Genomic DNA, 22,088 nt, shown 5'->3' with positions numbered 1-22,088 from the left:
TGGAGGTGCGGCATTTTTTTGCTTGTTTTTGGATAAAATAACAAAAATATTTCTAATTTACAAATACATATTAATTTGCTTATAAATTGTCTACTCTTTATTTAATTTTTCTTTTTTTCGCCATTTAGAATGCTTGTCTTTATTTTTTTTATTAATTTTGTATTTCAATTCTATGAAATTTTTTCAATATTACCGTTATTTTTGTTTCTTTTCCACTTTATTCCTTGTGTTATAAACATTTAAATATATATGCACCATTTGTTACTTTATTTGCCTTTATATGAAACACTCTGTTAGATTAGAGTTGTATTTTCTAGGCTTTGTGTTTACATTGACAACAACCCTGTTTTACATTGCGAATACGTGACAAAAAGCAAAACAAGAAAATAACAAAAAAGCAATTTTCTTATTTGCTTTTTTCATTTAGTTTTAAATTGGATTTTCAAAAGAAAAGATGTTATTTGTAGTTTATGCTTAAACTTAAAACGCGTGTGTAATTAAAAAAATAAAAACGAAAAGTTAACAAAAGATATTATAAACTAAACAACAAATTAAAATGTAAATAAAAAATGAAATTTATAGTATAAAATGGTTTAAAGAAAAAGACACGTTCAAATGAAAAAAAAAATTTGTCGAGAATTTAGGCTAAAAAAGAAATATATTCAAAGTGATTTTGTTGTTGCTGTTGTAGTTTAAGTTAACTTTCGGCCATTAATTTAAACAATACGAAGTAGATAAGAAAAAAACTTGTGGTAACAAGCTTAACTTGGAATGTAACCAAAACCAAGAACAACAATAGAGTAAGAAAAAACTGCTTTTGCAGCAGCAGCTAACACTGCTGACTCTACCAACAATGTCTCTTGTTTGGTGATTTTTTTTACATACACAAATTGTGTCCAAAGCCAGAAACGAAGTGGATGGGTTGGTTAGATGTTTAGGCTGAGAAGTGTTAAAGGTGGTGGTGGTATAGAGTAAGTGTGTATGTGTGTGTCTGTATTAAAGACATGATGCTGTGTTGTTTGTGGCAACTGCTCAAGACAAGTAGCCAGTCTGCCAAACAGCCACTAAAATTTCTTCTCAATGTATTGTGGAAGAGGAAGACGAGGTAGAAAAAGAAGCTGTTGATATTATTGTAGTAGTTGTTGTTGTTGTCGGTGTTAAAGGAAGACAATTTAAGCTTAAACAGTAGTCATCACTGGCAATTGCAAGAAACCGGTAATAATACTCCTTTTGAAAACAACCAACCACAACAAGTAGTAAACTGCCTTAATTATTAAATCATTATAAAAGAAATTGTTATGCAAAAAACAGTAGCTATAATAAAAACTTTTTATAATTAAAAGTATAAGCAATAACTATGATAAACATTTCAACTAATTAAACAATTTATGAAAATAAAAATAACTAAAAAATGTGCAAAAATGTATTTCATGTTAAAAAACAACAACCATTAAGATAAACAATAATAACACCAAAAGTAATAATAAAAAAACAAAATAGTTATTTATAACTTTTAAACAAATAAAATAAGTGTCATTTAAATTAAAAAAAATTTCAATTAAAATAAAATTCAATTGTGGAAGACCCAGTTGAACTGGTTCTATTGATGCCATTGAATATATTCTATAACAGAGAGTGTTTGTGGTGAATGTGTTTGCTTGCGTGTGCTTTTGTTTTTGTCACCATCTTTTAACTTACGTTTTATTTTGTACTGCTTCTTCTTCTTACCATATATATAATAAATTAAAGAAAATCGTAGAAAAAAAAAAAAAAAAACAACAAACTACAACAGCAACTAACTAATTTTTAAAAATAAAAGAAAAAAACTTATAACTTGTTTTGGCTTTTTTCTTACTCCTTCTTGTTTTTGTTCTCAGTGTATTCTTCAATAGCAGCAGCATCATCATCATCATCGTCTCATTAATCTTAGTTTTTTATTAATTAATGTGTGTTTGGCGACCGTTTGTTTGTGCATGATTAACGGTTATTTGCAAATTTCTCCATGTATAGTGTTTTTTATAAATTCGATAACAGGACACAGCATTTAATATCACTAAGGTAAGTTTTTGCATATTTTTAAGAGCTTTTTATACATTGTAAATTTAATTAACAAATTTGTCACTTATATTTCATCATTAATTTGCATTTCATATCACACATTTTTCTATTTTGAAAAAGTGCACAGGATTTAAGTAAAAAAATTACTAAAAGAAAAACATTCAAAGTATACCCATCGCATTTTGGTATTTCCAATAAGTTTTAAGAATTTTTCCCTAAGGTTATCTTTTTTGATGAAGTAGAATAATCTGTTCACTTGTTTAGGGCTAAATTATTGCCACGTCTATTGACTAGTTTTTGAACTATTCCATTAACAAGTCTATTGAATAGTCTATAAACTGTTCAATGGAATAATCTATTTTATTTAATATTATATGGATTAGGTTAGGTTTTAACAGATCTCTGAGCATCGAACAACTGAGATGCAGCATGACTTTGGTCCAACGTTGATCCCTTTTTAAAAATACCTGTAAGAAAAAGAAAAATTGAGATAATGGAAAGAGAAATAGAAGAGGCAGAAAGAAAGGATAGTGAATAGTCGCTGAATAGAGATGAACGTTTACAGATTACGTCCAGCCTAGTGAGAATTTGAAGTTCACACCCATTATGGACATATTAAAAACTGTAATTAGTCGTTCTAAATAAAAACTTGACAGATCAGATAGGTCATTGAAATAGGTTAATGCTAGAGTTAGGTTTCGTTCCGTTTTCATAACTGGAATATCGGAACATGAATAGAATTTTTAAAAATTTTATTTGAAATTTAAATTAGGCCTCTAGACAGTTACATAGACGATGGGCTCCTCTTCGTCCTCAGTCTTACAACTCTTTAATAAGTCCCTATATATGGAAGACTTATGCGCCTATCATATTACCAAATGATCCGATGAGATGACCAGTGATGACCGATACCACATTATCTATTTTTTAATCTATGAAGACGAAGGTGATAGGCAGTTTCATGTGAGTTCACATGAGGCCACAACACTCTTGTGATAGAGCAAGTGTAATCACGATTTTGAGCATGGGAATAATTGATATCTATGATCTGTCTTCAAGCTCTAGCCATAGTGTCGGACATATTATTGTCATATGTAGACCCGTGTCTCTTGAACCATATAAGGGTAATGTTTGATTATCTCGTCATCTCATTGAGAGACGTCCGGCTAGATGTGGAAAAGATACCAATAAGAGATTTAATAGCAGCTTGAATATTAGTATTTAGTCTGATATACCTGCTCGATAACCGATAGTATCTTAGACAATTTGACGACCTCTCAATCGCTGATATTTAAGACTTAAGGAATACTATTGTCATCATTGAATTTAAAAGAGATTTCAGACCCAACTTCTTCAATGAAGATGTCACCATCAACACCTTTCGTTGTCTTGGAAATACCTGTCTCATTAGAGATGGTTCCGGGATACAATAATCAACAGTGTACTGGGATCTCGGTAGAAGATCCTCTTGCCTACTAAGCTTCGGCCATCGTGGATATACATAGTTATTTGGTTGGAAGCCAGTTGAGCATAATAAACAACGTCTTTTAGGGAGTTGTTCTAAGGGCACTGTTAATGAGAAGGGCAAAAGATCTCAAAAGCTTTTCAAGATGCTGTCTGTATAAAGCTTTTTCAAGCACTTACCACCAGACAACTACCCTTAGAAGATCTCATAACCTTTTCGCTATCCAAAAACTGTAGTTATTTAGTTAGTTTTAAAGGAGGATGTATATACATCAAATCCGAAGAAATACACCTATTCTCGACTGGCCTCTATCGTTCCTGTTGTGAGCTCCTTAATCAGTGCCTCAGGTAGGAAATAAACCCACCACCTCCGGTCTAGCAGACTAGAACACTAACCTACCGGAGGCCACACTAATCCGAATGCTTTAATACCATGCAATTTCGCAGGAGAATAATACAATATACGTTTATCAAATGTTTCTTAAGAAAACCAAATCGCCAACTCATATATATCTTCGGTTGTAATTTTCATTTCTCCGAATCCATATGTATATATGAGATCAAAGTTATTGTTATCAAGTTGAGAATCTTAGTCGATACCTCGAGATTTATAAAGGAAAGAACGATGAGTTCATAAGCTAGTAGTATCTAAATGGAAAACGACAAGCAGTGAAACAGTGGAACGAAAGAGTATAGAGAATCTTAGCTAATTCAAGGATTAAAAATCCAAGTTTGAAATAAACTGAAAACCACTCACATCCAAGTTAGCAGTCTCCAGAACAAAATCCTCCATAATTACTTCTAGTAATTGCTTAAGTTCTGAATCGCATTTGAGGGCGTATCAGCATTTCAAAAGTTTCGAATTAAAATGTTTCAAACTAGTTTATTAACACATATTTATTTGTAATTTTGTTTTATTTAAATTAACACTGTACTTGTTAATTAAAATAAAACTAATGTAAATATAATAATTTTTTTATTTAAATAGTTGAGAGGTACATTCTCTTCATTCTATTGAACACGTTGTTCAAAATACGTAATTCCAATGAACAATTACTATTCTATGAACAAACCTAAACAAAAACGATTTAATCAATTGTAATACAATTTTCTCAATGTTAAATGTATTTACTAGGGTATTCGATTGCATAACCGTGGTATAATCGGTTAATTAATTTTTGAAGAATAAATTGGGTGATAACAAAATAAGTTCCTTATTTGATTTAAACGGGTTTTTTGAAGTTTCAAGCAATTTTAGGCAAATTTCCAGCAAAAATTTCGATTTTCTCGAAATAATCGTCTAAAACCCGAATAATTGTATTCAATTGTAATTACTGAATATAATATATAATGCACATGCAAGTATCTGCTAGCCGTATAAAATACGTATGTAGATATACATATGTATATGTTTGACATATATTTGCCCCTTGTAAACAGATCGACAATCAACTTGTTGAATACACAAAAACACATTAAGCTTGTAAAGTTAAAAATCTATTTACCTTCACTCTTTTAAAGACAGTATTGATTTGACTTATTATTTGAAATACTTTACATTGTATTGAGGAAATGTTGAGTACTAATAGACCACATTTTTAGTTAAACGCTGCTGATCTTCTGTAAATGTATTTAACTAACTTCTCCTCATTCTCAGACTCCCTAATGAAAGGTATTTTAAAATATTCGAACTGAACTCACGACTTCTTATTTCAGCCAAAAAAACGATGAGGAGTCTGATGAACTTTCCATATAAAAATATCAGGCTTGTTGTACACTACTTTATATGGGAAAATGTTGGCGAAAAGAAAATGAAGTTACAATCGCCCGATTTTCAGAAACTCTGCTTTGTTCATGGGATGAACCTTATGTAGTGCTCTATAAAGCTATTATTGTCCAAGATTTTGTTACTCAGTTTCCTGGAGGTAGCTCCTTAGAATTTTTTATCTAAGATCCTGAGGAGTAAAATCTGGAATTACATTGGACAAAAGCTTCGTTATGACAAGAAAGTTCTACATTTTTCGGAAACTTTTCGTCCAATGTTGTAGAGTTGTGCGCGTTATCTTGTGTGTACTCCATGTCATGGAAAATGTTGGCGAGAAAACCTTCATATAATGCTCTATGATGGTATTATCGTCCGAATTGTTTTAAGAATTTCCCAATCAGTGTTTCTGAGGATTGTAATATCTCGATTAATATCGCTCAAATGCTATTTGGGTTCAATTTCGATGAAAACTTGATCATGACAAAGAAGCTCCACATTAGTCTAAAGCAGTTCTTTCAATTTACAGTTTTCTGTACTAAATTCCTAAGAATTTTCTAATCAGAGTTTCTTAAGGTGTAAGGATGTTTGGTAATGACAAATAAACTTCACATTTGTCTAAAGCAGTTCGTCCAATTTTCGGTTTCCAGGAATAAATTCCAATGAATTTCCAATCAATATTCCTGAGGGTTGTAATACCTGGAACAACATCGCTCCCAAGTTATTTGCAGCTATATTTAACAAAAGTTTGATAATGACAAAGAAGTTTCACATTCGTCTAAAGCTGTTCGTCCAATGAACTGAGTTCCTAAGAATTTTTTGACCAGAGTTCCTTAAAGATGTGAACTCTGGAATAACATTTCTGCCAAGACGAAAGTTTGGTAATTACAATGAGGCTTGACATTCGTCTAAAGCAGTTCGTCCAATGTTTGGTTTTTTGGAACAAGTTCTTAAGAATTTTTCAATCACTATTCCTGAGGAATGTAATGTCTGGAACAACAGCGTCCCGAAGCTATTTGGAGCTAATTTCTACAATAACTTGGAAATGATAAACAAGCTCTATATTCGTCTAAATCCCTTCTAATGTTCAGTTTCCTGGACATAGTTCTTTGGAAATTTTCCAATCATTATTCCTGAGTGTATAATATCTGGAATAACATTCGCTTCCAAGCTATTTGGGTCTAATTTCGATGAACGTTTGATAATGACAAAGAAGTTTCATATTCGTATATAGCACTTCGTTTAAAGTTCAGTTTCCCGGACTAAGTCCCTAAGAATTTTCCTTTCAGTATTGCTGAGCGATGTAATATCTGAAATAATATCACTTCCAAGCTATTTGGAGCTAATTTCGACGATAGCTTGATAATGAAAAAGAAACTCTATATTCGTCTAAAGTCGTCCGTGAAATATCCAGTTTCCTGGACATAGTTCCTTGAGAATTTTCTAATCACAGTTCCTTAGGGATATAATTTCTGGAATAACATCATTCCTAAACTATTTTAAACTAATTTCGAGGAAAGTTTGGTAATGACAAAGAAACTCCACATTCGTCTAAAGAATTTTCGAATCACTGCGACCGAAGGATGTAAAATCTGTTATAACAGAATCCGTTTGACCAATGTGCGTGTCATCATACTAACCTCAGACTTGGCCATTGTAAGTAGAAGTCTTCTCTGCGCTTTTCTTATTCTGAGTGGCCGTAGGGAGTCCTTCAATAAGATCTGAAAGGAAATCGGAATACAAGTGACACGTTCCACATTTATAAGAACTGCAAACAAAGTGAAAAAAAAAAACAGATTTTAACTAAAGTAGTGTAAACCTAAGTCGACCTAAACGAAAATACAAATTCTCATTTATATTTGCTATCTACAATATATGAATAAATTCAATTAAAAATGTATAGACAGTAAATTTACCAGTTTTCATATATTCATAAGTAATAAATAGAAAAATTGTAAATAACTGACAGACATAGACGCATATACAGTGACGTGTCGACAGTAAACGAGTATTTTTTTCTCGAAAAAAAAAAAAAAAAATGCAAGGTAAATTAGATAAACTTGAAGAATTTTTATAAGTTCATATCTGTGTGTTTATTTATTTGTTACAACGTAATGTAACGTGACAATATTCAGTGATTTTCAAAACTAGATAAAAAATATGTTCATAATTTCATATGTTTTATTACCAACACCCCGTGTAAATAATATTGACTTTTGTTGACATTTGTGGAATGTTAAATAGTTGAATATTTACAAATTTACATTATAAAAGCACTAGCTGTGGGGTAACCTTAATTTAAACATTTTGTGCCACATTTGAACCACAAATCATAAGATAAAGAAACAGTTGACAAAACCTTAAAGTTTAAACTATAAAAATATGAAACAAAAAAACTATTAACACCAGCTGAAAGTTACCTCTATGATTGTGGGTTTCCATTTGATTAAACTTTTAGGTTTTACTTTATTTTAAACGAATGACAAGTAGAAAACTGAACTGACATGTAACAATGTATTATGATTATGATTCTTTTATATGGGGATTTATTGAATTAAGTTGTAATTGGAGGTTGTTTTTGTTTAAACATTTTTTCTTACTCAATATTAAGTTACAAATCTAGATAAGAAGTCATGTATAACAGAACGAGTTTTTTTGAAGATATCTTATGCTTTGTAATAATTTACATTTTAAGGTTGCTTAATAAATGGGATGTAGATTGATAAAGCAAAGGGCTATTTGCAGTTTTAAGGGGTACTAACAGAGAAAGTATTAATTGGGATTTAATATCGATATTTGTGGGCAAGTGCTAAACGTGATTTTGCAGAGAACAGGTTAACTTAACTTATATTCAGTCTCTTTCAAGTGTCATTAACCTAAACTGAAATAAGAAAGATCAATTTTTATCAGTTGCAGAGAACAGGTTAACTTCTTAATATTCAATCTCTCATTAACATAAACTGAAATAAGAAAGATCAATTTTTATCAGTTTTCTTTCCTTATATTTTCAAAAACTTGATTATATTCCTAGGATTGATATGATCTCTGTATAAGATCAATAACTATATATGCTATATATTACGAAAGTTCTCCATATTTCAGCTGTGTAAACTGCTATTTCTGGTTGCATAGAAAACCCCATCTTGCTTCTCTTGATAGCTGCGTGAAAAGGTTTCTCTTCAAGATTAACGATCATTGTATCATAAAATAGGTCCGATGAACTTTTAATCCTATAAATAACGGAATCAATTCCACAATCTTTGAAATAAAATGTGTGGCTATCTAATTGATCAGCGATGAGAAGCTAAAATCGGCTATTTGGTCGTATCCAAAACTAATCTCTCTTTCTCTCTTTGTAAAGTTTTGAGACTCAGTGATCTGCCTTTATAAGGCTCGACACAAGATTTCTTGACAAGGTAAACTCGTGCTTAATCTTATAGAGAAATTGCTGGTAATTGCCATATGTTCCTGACAGATGCTTGCTCCCTAAAGAACCAAGATGGATCGTCAACTAGTCCAAAACCATTCTTGTTCCATTTAGTTTTCGTAAGATTCTGTGTTATATCAGTGAACCAACTTTGAATTATGAAGTGAAGTAGAAATCCTAGGAATAATCTTGGTATGATTCTTTATATGTGATAAATTAACTTCATTTCCAAAGTATTTTTGCTTCACTTGATTTGATTTTGTAATTTTGATCACGTCGACGATCTTAACATGTGTCAGTTAGATTTTTGCTTCACAAGAAAACAAGATCAACTTATAGAAAACTAGTCAAGTGCATTTTAGTCTTCCTGAAGTTCTGCGTGATCTCAATGATCCGATTTCAAAAGTCTCAAGTAATGAATTCCCAAGTGAAGTAGAAATATTTGGCTTAACTTTGCTAGCTTTCTCTTTTTATTATACATTACAATCACTTCTGTGTTTTGGATCTCGCCAATGAACTGATCATATCTCGCATAGAAGTATTTATAAGCTATTTAATCCTATGAGACTCTATGATACGAAGACTCTGACATTAAATTTTCGACTTAGGTAAAAACTCTTGTTCCCCCGGTGATATATTAATGCCACTCATGAGTTCGCGTAGAAAGCCTTTTTATGATCGTTACATAAACTAATCTTTAACAAATTCTTCTCGCGTAATAAAACAACCAGATGAATGAGTAAAGACAAACTCACTCTTCCAAAATTCTTGAAACTCTGTGATCTGACTTTGATTCTTCCACACATTAATGATCTGCTTCCATTGTCTTTGCTGATGGTCTTTGAATAAAGATTTCTTTTTTGTTTTTTGGAATCGAAGTATGTTTGTCAATATGGATTCTCTCTTAGACATACTGATAATTAGATGCTGTCTAAAATCGGAGTTTGTTTGCTACACTTACGATCTGTTTTCATTGGATTCACTGGTGGTGTTTGCAATTCCGGAAGGTGTTCTTGATATTCTGCATAGATTAAAAATTTGTTCCCCAATGGAACCGGACTTTGTTTTAAAGTAACAAGATAGCTCAATTGGTCCATTTCTAACGTAATTAAGCGCCATAGTTTGTTGGTTTATATAGAACTGATGACTGCTCAGCTTCAAAATACTAAGTTGAACTTCCAAGTTTTGCACGTGTCTCGAAAATGTCAGTATAATCTGATCAATCTTGGTGACTGAACAATGCAGATATGTTGTAGATCAAGCTTTATATGTCGATACGCTGAATATAAAGTTTATTCCTTGATTGAATAAAAGTTTGGTTAACAATGCGAATAGGGAAGTTAGAAATGTCGAGGAAGTTAGAAGTGTCAGTTAGGGAGCTCAAGGTAGTTAACTGGACGAACGCCAAACCATTCGGCTCAACGTGGAGCGAATTAAATGGGAGAGAATTCCATAAGGCGGTGGGTAGAACCACAAAGAGCCTTATGGCGTGACCCTAACGAGAGCAGGAGCAAGTCTGAGTCACAACTATACAAAATGGGACGTGCTGTGATGGAATGTGATGAATAATGTAGAGCATGTGATGAGGATAAAGACACTTTTGAGCACTTTCTTTGTCATTATCATACATTTCTCACGAACACTGATTGGAAAATTCTTAGGAATTACTTTTGGGAAATAAAGTTTTTGAACATCGGACCATAATATCTTCATTGATCTCTATATAAGGAAAGAAGCACACAACAGGCCCGATAGTATCTATGTGTATTTGTTCGGATTTCATGTAGTATATATCCTGCAGGCATGGGGGGAATGATAACCCAAAGTAATTAATTACAAGGTAAATTACAATTACTTGTAATTGTAATTGACATTTTTCCAATTACAATTATTTGTGATTGAAGTTTTGCCAATTACAATTACTTGTATTTGTAATTGAAATTTTCAATTACAATTACTTGTAATTGTAATTTAGGTATTACTAATTACAAATGACATGTTATAAGGAACAAAATTCACAATTACAAGTAATTGGAATTTCTTCAATTACAATTACAAGTAATTGTAATTTCTTCAATTACAATTATAAGTAATTGTAATTGGCAAAACTTCAATTACAAGTAATTGTAATTGGTAAAACTTCAATTACAAGTAATTGTAATTGGTAAAACTTCAATTACAATTAAAAATAATTGTAATTGGCAAAACTTCAATTACAATTACATGTAATTGTAATTGGTAATGCTTCAATTACAATTACATGTAATTGGTAATGCTGCAATTACAATTACTTCAAATGTAATTGTAATTGAAAATTTAGTCATTACCCCCCAAGCCTGATATCCTGCTATCAACCTAAACTAACCTAAATTCTACAAACACCAGAGAGGACAATGACTAATACTCGATGCAGTTTGACAAACACTTGCTTCCAACAAATTCTCTGCTTTGTCATCCAAGCATATCTTAAAAAATATTTCATCATACATTTTCTAAATAGCTTCATAATATTTTTATATAAAATACATTTTGTTTTTTTTTTATGCTTCACTTTATACTGAAGAATAAAATCATTGATAAATCACGTTTGAAAAAAGGTTTCAAAACTTCTACTTTCTGACTAAAAAAACGTGTTTAAATTTCATGATTTAAACAAATAATGTATTTTCCTACCAATATTTCAGTTTTTGCCAATATTTAAGGTGTGTCAAAAAACCAACTACTTTAAACTGTTGGTGGTAATACAAGTAATAAAAATTCATATTGAAATTCCAAGATTTTCTAATAATCATTAAGAGTCATGGGTACCTACAACAAGTGGTAACTATTCCTTACTTTACAACTCTCCCTTACCCAGTAATGTAACTAACCGCCATCATCCAGCGAGGCAGCCAACAATTGAAATTCATTTGTTTCGGGTCGAACGTTTTTATTATTATTGTTTTTTTGATTTTTTATTATTATTATTATTTTTGTCTTCGTCTGTGGTTCATCTACACGTTTAGTACACAATTTTTAACAATTACAAACGTAAGAAAAAAAACCCAACAAACTGGTTAAAGATCAACATTTTTATATGGCATGACAGACAAGACATACATTAAATACATACAAAACGCCACAGCTTACAAATACCAAAAAATTAAAAAAGAAAAAAATTACTAAAAAAAGTGTAAAAAAGTACTATGTACAAAATAACGTACAACTCTTTGAACTAAAGTCAAATTATTCTGCTTCTGCTGCCACATCTTTTTGGTTTTTAGTCTGGCTCTTAGTCGTCATCATCGGCATCAGTAACGTCTTCGTCGTCGTCATCGTCTCAAGCCCAACCAAAGATATGGAGATTATTTTTCGTAACTCTTTTGCATAAACATAATGCCGCCACACAAAACGACACAGGCAAACGTTGTCTTCAATAAACGACCGCAACCCAAAAAATCCATGGACATCATTACTGATGTTGATGATGATGATGACGACGACGATGATTGTTATATGATGCGATGCAGTTTGTTATTGTTGTGAGAAACTCCTAAAAGAAAAATGAAAAGAAATAAACTTCAAAATGCACCAGACAAACATATTTTCATTTTATTAGCAATTTCAGCATAATTTTTCGTTATTACATTTGTAACTAGCTCAACAAAACGAGAAAAATGTGGATATTGAAATATTTGTTTTAGTTTTTAGGAGTTCTATCGTACAAAATCTGTTCTATATATGAAAAAATCGCCGCTAAATGACTTCCAAGATGAATTCTGAGATGTTAATTTTTGAATATAATTCTGCTGGATTATGATTATGAAGTACATTGCTCTGATTCTCAAGCTATATAATCTCTTGGCATAGTAAACATGCTGCGGAATGACAATGATAAATTCCAAATGAATGCTCCAAAATCATTCTTGATGCGCTACTATATATCTGCTTGTCCCCAGAGGTAGTCCTCTAAGATCAACGTTGTCATGAACGGTGTCAATGCAACATCTTTTTTTTTTCATAAGTTCTCTTCTCAACCTATTAAATATGTATATCGTAACCACACTACAGAAGGTTTTGCCATAACTACATCACACGAATTCCATCTTCATGTATAAAGATCAATCGCGGAATTACAGACAAGTTTTCACCTGACAAATCCACGATATTGGAAGACCGCATACTCAAACAGTACTAATACACTTAGAATGGAACAACACCAATGAGATTTTTCCGAAATGTCACGAACTCGATCTTCTTGTATAAAGAAGAACCGAAGAATTACAAACAAGTTTTAACCTCAGAAATTCACGACACTGGAACTTAGTTCATTGGACAATACATCCATTGGCAGCTGTTGAGAAGGCAACAGTACCGAAAGACTTATCCTGAAGTACATCATATATGTAGCTCTTAACCAACATTCTCATCCCATGATTTGCTTCTCAATCAGAACCACTACGTGTACCTCGAAGAGAACTTACTAGTAGCCATTACAATACACTGCCCACTGACTCCAAATAGTCATTTGATTTATCTAGTTGGTAGTACTGGCATACTAGAGACTTTAATACTAAGGTGATGATCGATTCAACAAGGTTGTTAAGTCTCCGGATACCAATCCTGGTTTTAGATCTTCCATTGTCTTCCGATGAATTTCCAGCGAAAATTCATTTTCGTATTTCCGGAATTCCTAATATGACCTCACGCTCTGGACTAGGGTAATCAAATCCTTTGGGCACACTAAAAGAATTGCTGCAGTCCTCCTCCGTATGGTTAACAGAGGGAGGAGAAAGATTATGCGAATTTCAGCGAATTGTATTCCTGCCGATCATAATCGATGGTTATGCTAAATGTTATTTTGGGAAACACTGACTTTCCTTCCTGAGAAAAGATTAGCTGTAGAGACAACGGATGGATCATCTTTTATTGAGAATGACAATTCAACGAAGGGAAAGAAGGGAAGAAGAAGGCTTGAGAAATACCCAAATATCTACAAGATCGGAGAATCATTCTCGATATCAAGACTGACTTGGCCCTTTACGATGGCCGTAGTTTGTTTGCGTTGAAAATAGGTTAGGATTAGGACTTAGTATGAAGACGAAACAATCGAGTTCTTTCTCAATTGGAGTCCCGTTCAACTTTTAGGTATACATAAATCTTGATTAATATTGACTACTACATCCCTCTGATGTTTGTAAGCTTTGATCGTGTGCAGTGTTCAAAAAAAGAAGGGATATTCACTTCCTCTTTTAGTGTCCGAACGATGAACATTCCTTAAACTTGATCTTTATAAGCTTTGATCGTGGCAGAAGCAAATGAAGTTGTGCAGTGTTCAAATATAAAGAAGGGATATTCACTTCCTCTTTTAGTGTCCGAACGATGAAGATCAAATTGTATAGTGATCAGATTGGTTATTGTCTGTACTGTTTCCAGGCTAAAATTAACGCCATTCTATGTAACCAGTATTTGTATTCCTTCGCCTTCTTAAAACTTAGATGAGAGACTCTGTCGAATTGATTAGGTTTCTACGATACAAGTTCATTGGGGAAATGAGGTTGCTAACGAAAGCGCAATTTACGTATAGTCCTTGGATGAAACCGTTTCGCAAAAGGAACTCATATGGCTCACTTGCAGAATATCCAAAGTGCTATCTGTCTTTCACAGAAAATTGCCTTGACTATATTTCTTCGCTCTTGAAAGAAAGCTTCTTATTGCCCCACATTCTGAGGACTGTAAGATTTGACGCATTGCAGATCGCATGGCAAATCCAAGTAACAGTTTGTGCAGAAGTTGGAGGAGTAAGAATAATCAGTACAACACCACACATGGTTTCCTCTAGGAAGGAAAAATGTAAATAGACCTATAGCCTCTGAGAGCTCTTGCATCCTCTCTTTGGAGGAAAATTAGCTAAATTTAAAACGGTAATCATTTTGATATGCAAACATTGCTCCTTAATAGCAAAACCAAGTTAAGACTTTAAATTATGCGTTTAGAAGTGTATTTATAATTCGTTCAAATTCCAAAATAACTTCTATAATTTGTCGTTTAATAAAATACAGTTCAATAGCTTGTCCCTGTATTGTATGCTGTGACGTTCGCAGTTTTCCAAATAAAGAACAACTAGTATACAATCCTTTAAAAGTTGATAAATCGATGGTTACTTATGGAAATGTCTTCTTCTGTTTCTTCGTCGCCATCATCGTCATCCACACTCCTCCTTCTATTGTTACACAAACAAGATGTATTGCTTTTGTCGATGTTTTATGGAGCTACGAGTCTTGCATTCTTTTTGATTGTTTTTAGTAATAAAAAAACAACAACATAAAATTGAGAATATATTGAAGATTTTAACGGAGCTGTCCAAACTGTGGTGTGTAGCATATAGGAATGGGATTTATAAAAATGTTTAAAATGAAAACTGGGATCAAGGGAAGTTTGTTCACTTCGTGAAGTTAGTATTCGAAACTAACTTTTAATCATCCCCTTGTTGTTATGCTTAAATTTAGAGCGTAAACTGGATCCAACTAAAGGACATGAAGTCCTAGAGAATAACCATAGGCATTTACTACTTTAATCCCCGTCATATTTGAAACTAGATTGCCCGCCTCTTCCGTTACACAACTTTTTAAAAAGTGCAAAAAGAAAAATATTGGGAGTCGTCACTTTAAGTCAATTATTTTTGTTTTATTTCTCGAGACAGTTGAGACAAAAAAAAGAAACAATAATAAGAAAACAGCCGACCGACCATAAATTCATGCAACCACCACCAACAACACTAATAACAGCCGCTTTGTATTGGTACATATATAAAGTAAACACTTTGGACTGCAAAATGCAATGAATACCAACATGTTGTGTACATGAACCACTCCTCGTATCTTGAAATCTGGTTATTTTTCTCTGTATTTAGTCTTGTTTTTTCATGCTTTGCCTCTTGCATTTTTTTTTCAAACGTAATAGACGGTTACAATTCTTTTTATAACTTTTTTCTTCGGTTTGGTGACAACACACTACTAAATCGTGCTGCTGATTTATGTCACGTTTATATACATATATATATACGTTGGGGCATGATGATAATGATGTTGTACATTTTAGAATAGAGCATCCATCTATCCGTCCATCCATCGTTGATTTTAGTAACTAACAACCACATTTTTGTTTAACTTAAAGCATTTGCAAGCTGCAAATGGATGAGAGTTCCAGCAACCACTTTTTCAGTCATTTCTTGCTGTTAGCAACTCGTTTTGTATTGGAAAATATTTAAGCATGTGATTTTTTTTTTGGGTTTGTTTGTTATCTAAACATAAACATGTTTTGTTTATATAAGTTTAAACAGTTGTGTTGGAAAAAATAGCTGTAGTTTAAAAGCAAGTATTTTATATTTTCTCTTGGAATGTTTGAAACAAATCTCCCTATTTTTTCTGACAGTGGAGTCAATAGATGAAACTTGCAGCAGCCTACATTTTCGTCTATAAACTGTAAAATCATCTCACCTATAGCCTATGAACTAGTCTATAGTTTCGTCTATAAACGAGTCTGAAATCTTTTCTCGTCTAAATTATTGGTAATAAACTCGTCTAAAGTCTCTTCTATAAATTTGTCTGAAGACACGTCTAAATTCTTGCTTTCTTTTCTATAAACTCGTTCAAAGTTTCGTCTATGAAATATATAGTATAAAGTTTCGTCTAATGTTTTACGTATAAACTCGTATAATGCCTCTTCCTTAAACTCGTTTGAAGTCTATTCTATAAACATGATTTATGATTTTTTATTCTAGAAACTCCTAAAGTTTATAAACTCGTCTAAATTTTATTCTATAGACTTGTCAAAAGGGTTCTTTAAACTCGTCTAAATTCAGTTTTATAAACTCTTCTAAAGTCTGTCCATAAACTCGTCTAAAGTTTTGTTTATAAAATCCTCCAACATTTTCTTTATGAACTTGTCTGAAATCTTGTCTAAAAATTCGTCTAAATTTTATTCTATAGACTTGTCAAAAGTGTTCTTTAAACTCGTCTAAATTCAGTTTTATAAACTCTTCTAAAGTCTGTCCATAAACTCGTCTAAAGTTTTGTTTATAAAATCCTCCAACATTTTCTTTATGAACTTGTCTGAAATCTTGTCTAAAAATTCGTCTAAATTTTATTCTATAGACTTGTCAAAAGTGTTCTTTAAACTCGTCTAAATTCAGTTTTATAAACTCTTCTTAGGTCTGTCCACAAACTCGTCTAAAGTTTTGTATATAAAATCCTTCAACATTTTCTTTATGAACTTGTCTAAAATCTTGTCTAAAAACTCGTCTAAATTCTATTCAAAAGACTTGTCAAAAGTGTTCTTTAAACTCGTCTAAATTCAGTTTTATAAACTCTTCTTAGGTCTGTCCACAAACTCGTCTAAAGTTTTGTATATAAAATCCTCCAACATTTTCTTTATGAACTTGTCTAAAAACTGGTCTAAGGTGTCGTCTATAAACTTGTTTAAAGTCTTGTTTATAAACTCGAGTTTCTCTTCTATAAACTCGTCTAAAGTCTACTGCAAACTCGTCTCTAATATAGTTTAAAGTATCCAGTCTAGTGTCTTGTCGATAAACTCGTCAAAAGTTTTGTTTTTAAATGTCTAATGTTTCCTTCATGAACTTGTCTAAAGTCTCTTCTATAAAATCTAATGTAAAGTCTATAAACTCGTCTAAAGAGTCTTCAATTAAACCTTTTAAAAATTATTCTATATATGTATATTCATCTAAAGCCTCGTCTAGTCTATAAATTCGGCTTTAAACTCGTCTATAAACTGGTTTAAAGTCTACTACATAAAATCTATTCTATAAATTTGTCTAAAGTGTTCTTTAAACTCGTCTGAGATCAATTTTATAAACTCTTCTAAAGTCTTGTCTATAAACTCGTCTAAAATTTTGTTTATTAAATCGTCTAAGATTTTCTTTATGACCTTTCTAAAGTCATTTTCTATAAAGTCTCGTCTATAAACTCTTCTAAAGTCTATACTATAAACTGGTCTAAAATGTTGTTTTAATTATAATATTTTCTTTATGACCTTGTCTATAAACTGGTCTAAAGTCTGGTCTAAAATCTTGTTTATAAACTCAATTGTCTCTTTTATAAAGTCGTGTAAAGTATTCTATAAACACGACTAAATTATTGTCTGGTCTGTCTATAAAATGGTCTGAAGTCTTGTCTATAAACTGATCTGAATTCTTGTCTATAAACTCGCCAAAAATCTAGTCAATAAACTCATTCTATAAAAACCGTCTAAATTTCATTCCAAACATGTTTAAAGCGTGTTTTATTACCTCGTTTGATGTCTATAAACTCGTCTAAAATTCTAAAGTTTCGTTTATAAAATTATCCTATATTTGGTTTATAAAATGTTCTATATATTCTATAAACTCGTCTAAAGTTTCTCGCCTAACGTCTTTTCGTTACACACGTCTGAAGTTTTGTCTATAATGTCATCTATAGTTTTGTCTAAAGTCTAGTATTTAAACTCGTCTAAAGTCTCGTGTAAAGTCTCACCTATAGTCTCCCCAATAAACTTGTCCAAAATTTTATCTATAAATTGGTAGAATATAGATTTTTTAGCAAAAAGGGAGTTTGGTTTAGGTCCATTCAAAACCCATTTTGTTCACTAAATATCCTGTTTAACCTATAAAAACTCAAATATTTTAAAATCACAAACACTGCAATCAATAACTCAAAATCCGACCAATCATAACTATTATTATTAACACAACTATTACTCTCAAATTATAAACAATTCCCTACATTTTTTAACGACATTTATAAACTATATATATTTGTATAATCATTTTATATATTGAAATTTAATTTATCTATTTAAACAAAAAAAAAAAAAAAAACAAAAACAAAAATATATTTAGTTACGATGGCATCACGTAACGGTAAAAAATCATCGGGTTTACGTATGCTTTGGATACCAGGCGGTCGTAAAAGTCATCCCAAGGGACGTTACGATGCAACAAATAAACAAATTTCTTATACGACCAGACAGAAAAAAAGTGAAGTTTGGTCTTTGGGTGGCAGTAAAGCACAAAAAGATTTGCTGCAAGCGTAAGTTGCTCTTTCAAATCTATGACTATTATAAAATCATTTGTGTGGCATTCATTGTTGGTATTGTAATGGCATGGTAATATGTTTGTATGAGTGATGTTTATGTTTTTTGTATGTATTTATTTGTTTACATTTTAAATAATATAACAATCATCAAGATTATGATGATTATGATGAAGTTGGTTCATATTACATGTTGAAATGATCATAATGTACAATTGCTTTGCAGTTAAATATTCAAATCAAACATTCCAATTTCATACATACACACACACACCCAACAACAAACAACACGCAATTGTAATTCTTGTAATTCCTTATTCATTCATCATCTAAAGCTATCAATCCATGCAACCAACCATCATCTCAATCATGTCGAACATACATATCGTACGGTTTCTGTGGTTTAACACTCTTACAACACAATTTAATATTATTGCACAAAGAAATAATAAAAAATAATAATAATTTTATTAAAAAAAAAACTGTTTACGCTATGAAACATTATTATTAAAACGTTTTATCATTATTATTATCATCATCACAGTGATTATTGTATTTATTATTACTTATATCTTTTGTGGATCATTATGTATTTAACATACAGTTTTAACTTGCAGTTAGGTTTAAAATAAGAGCAATGTTTGCATATATAGTTGAGGAATATTTGTGTCGCCTCTACTCAGCTAATCTTGTCTTTAAACTCATTTATAAACCTGACTAAAGTTTAGTTTAAAAAGTAATTTAAACGTTTATAAGCTCGTCGAAAATTACAGCTATTATAGTTTGATATCTCGTCTAAAACTGGACTGAAATTTATATAATCTCTTCTAAAGTCTTGTTTATAAATTCAAAAGTCTAATATGTATAAACTCGCTTAAAGATTTATAAACTTGTGTAAAATCTCTCCTAGAAACTCGTTTAAAGACTCACCATCAAACTCATCTAAAGATCCTTTATATCATATAAACTCTTGTCGATAAACTCGTTTGAAGTCTTATCTATAAAGTCTCGAATATAGGTTATAAACTTGCCTATGGTTTCATCTATGAACTCGTATAAAGTCTCGTCAGTAGGATGGTCTGCTGTCTCGTCTATAAACTCGTCTTTTGTATGGTCTAGTTCAAAACGAAGTCTCTTCGACCCTACTTGATTGTTCGCGCGCAGTGAACTACCACATTAAACATGGGCCGATTCACTCATCTAAAGTCTTATGTTTAAACTCGTCTAAAGTATAGTCTATATAGTCGTATACAGTCACATCTATAAACTCGTATAAACTCGTCCTATACTCATTTAAGAACTAGTCTATAAACTCGTTTAAAGTCTCACCTAGAATCTCGTCTAAAGTTTTATCTGCTTCAGCCTTATTTAGAATTTCGTCGAAAGTTTTGCCACTATAAACTCTAGTATAGTAACGAGTTTATAGATCTATGAACTCGATAGTCTTGTCTATAAACTCGTGTACAGTCTCATCTATAAACTCATTGTCTTCTATTCACACGTCCTCGTCTGTCTATAAACTCATTTAAAGGTCTATAAACTTGTGTAAGTCTTCTCGTCTAAAGTCTTACATAGAAACTTGTTTAAAGTGTCATCTATAAACTCATCTACAGACTTATCTATAAACTCGTCGAAAGTCTTGCCACTATAAACTCTAATATGGTATCGAGTTTATAGACTAGACATTAATTTATACATGAGATTTTAAAGTGTTTATAGATCTATGAACTCGACGAAAGTCGCATAAGCCTAAACACTCATCCATAAACTCATCGAAAGTTTTATTTCTAAACCCATCTTAAGTCTTTCTTACTTAGCACACATTTATGCTATTATTTCACTCACCACTGCTGTCGATAGGCATCCATTGAAAAAATGCACTTAATTTTTTTTTTCAATTACTGATATTTAAACCACCAATCATCATAATTGTTTCTACTTTAAATCCATTTAAAAGCAACCAAAAACAAAGAAACCTATTTTTAACTGAAATGCAGACTAAAGTCCATTAAATGCTTCTTCATTCGTCCATAATTTAATTTAATGTATACACTAATTTAAACTAAACCTGTTGTAAGTACACGACCATAAAAAGACAACATTTATTTAAGTAAATGCTTAATTATAAGTACTTAATTTTTCGATTGTTTTAATGTTCGCTTTAGTTATTTTATCAAAATTAACCTACATTTTGCTAACACAGCAATTCCATTAAAAAAAAATTATTAAAACAATAAAACTTAAACATCAATTATGCCACGAACAAACATTTCTGTGTGTGTTTGTTTATTTACACTTTGTTTTGATGATTTGTTTCAATTTTTTATTGACAATTTAAAATAACAACAACTAAACGAGAAGAAGAAAATTGAAAATAAACAAGTTCTAAATATAGACAGACGAGGCTGTATGCAGATAAAAAAAGAGCTGAAACTGCGATCACTCATATTAATAACAAAATTAAAAGAATATTTAATAGCTATAGATAGATAGATAGATAGATAGATAGATAGATAGATAGATAGATAGATAGATAGATAGATAGATAGATAGATAGATAGATAGATAGATAGATAGATAGATAGATAGATAGATAGATAGATAGATAGATAGATAGATAGATAGATAGATAGATAGATAGATAGATAGATAGATAGATAGATAGATAGATAGATAGATAGATAGATAGATAGATAGATAGATAGATAGATAGATAGATAGATAGATAGATAGATAGATAGATAGATAGATAGATAGATAGATAGATAGATAGATAGATAGATAGATAGATAGATAGATAGATAGATAGATAGATAGATAGATAGATAGATAGATAGATAGATAGATAGATAGATAGATAGATAGATAGATAGATAGATAGATAGATAGATAGATAGATAGATAGATAGATAGATAGATAGATAGATAGATAGATAGATAGATAGATAGATAGATAGATAGATAGATAGATAGATAGATAGATAGATAGATAGATAGATAGATAGATAGATAGATAGATAGATAGATAGATAGATAGATAGATAGATAGATAGATAGATAGATAGATAGATAGATAGATAGATAGATAGATAGATAGATAGATAGATAGATAGATAGATAGATAGATAGATAGATAGATAGATAGATAGATAAAATGTATCTCAATTTAATAAGGGCCTCCATCGATGATAACTTATACTACTTCTGTTCCTTAATTTTAGATCATTGACTTCTCTTATCAGTTGAGAAATGTTGAGCGATCCTCAATCATTGTCATTTCCGACTTTTAATAGACCTCTTGTGTCAAAAA

The 22,088-nt window shown here is 31.3% G+C and overlaps 1 protein-coding gene across 4 annotated transcripts in view; it reads left to right on the top strand.

The window, feature by feature from the left end:
- The first annotated feature begins 404 nt into the window (after nucleotides 1–404).
- LOC119600704 (cell wall protein DAN4) overlaps nucleotides 405–22,088 on the top strand; it is a 31,913-nt gene continuing 10,229 nt past the window's right edge. Inside the window, exons 1-3 of one of the 4 annotated variants that reach the window (XM_037951152.1) lie at nucleotides 431–558; nucleotides 1,878–2,058; nucleotides 18,586–18,775. In XM_037951152.1, coding sequence (XP_037807080.1) covers nucleotides 18,591–18,775 — 185 coding nt within the window. In that variant the 5' untranslated portion in view covers nucleotides 431–558; nucleotides 1,878–2,058; nucleotides 18,586–18,590. Of the gene's footprint in view, nucleotides 559–677; nucleotides 972–1,877; nucleotides 2,059–18,585; nucleotides 18,776–22,088 lie in introns of those variants that run through there. The other 3 variants (XM_037951154.1, XM_037951155.1, XM_037951153.1) reach the window with 3 other exon arrangements.

Source organism: Lucilia sericata, unplaced genomic scaffold (assembly GCF_015586225.1).
Source record: "Lucilia sericata isolate MDLA Ls3-8-SP2 unplaced genomic scaffold, ASM1558622v1 Contig000119F_arrow, whole genome shotgun sequence".
Classification (NCBI taxonomy): Eukaryota; Metazoa; Arthropoda; class Insecta; order Diptera; family Calliphoridae; genus Lucilia; species Lucilia sericata.
This window is presented reverse-complemented; position numbering and strand designations above follow the sequence as displayed.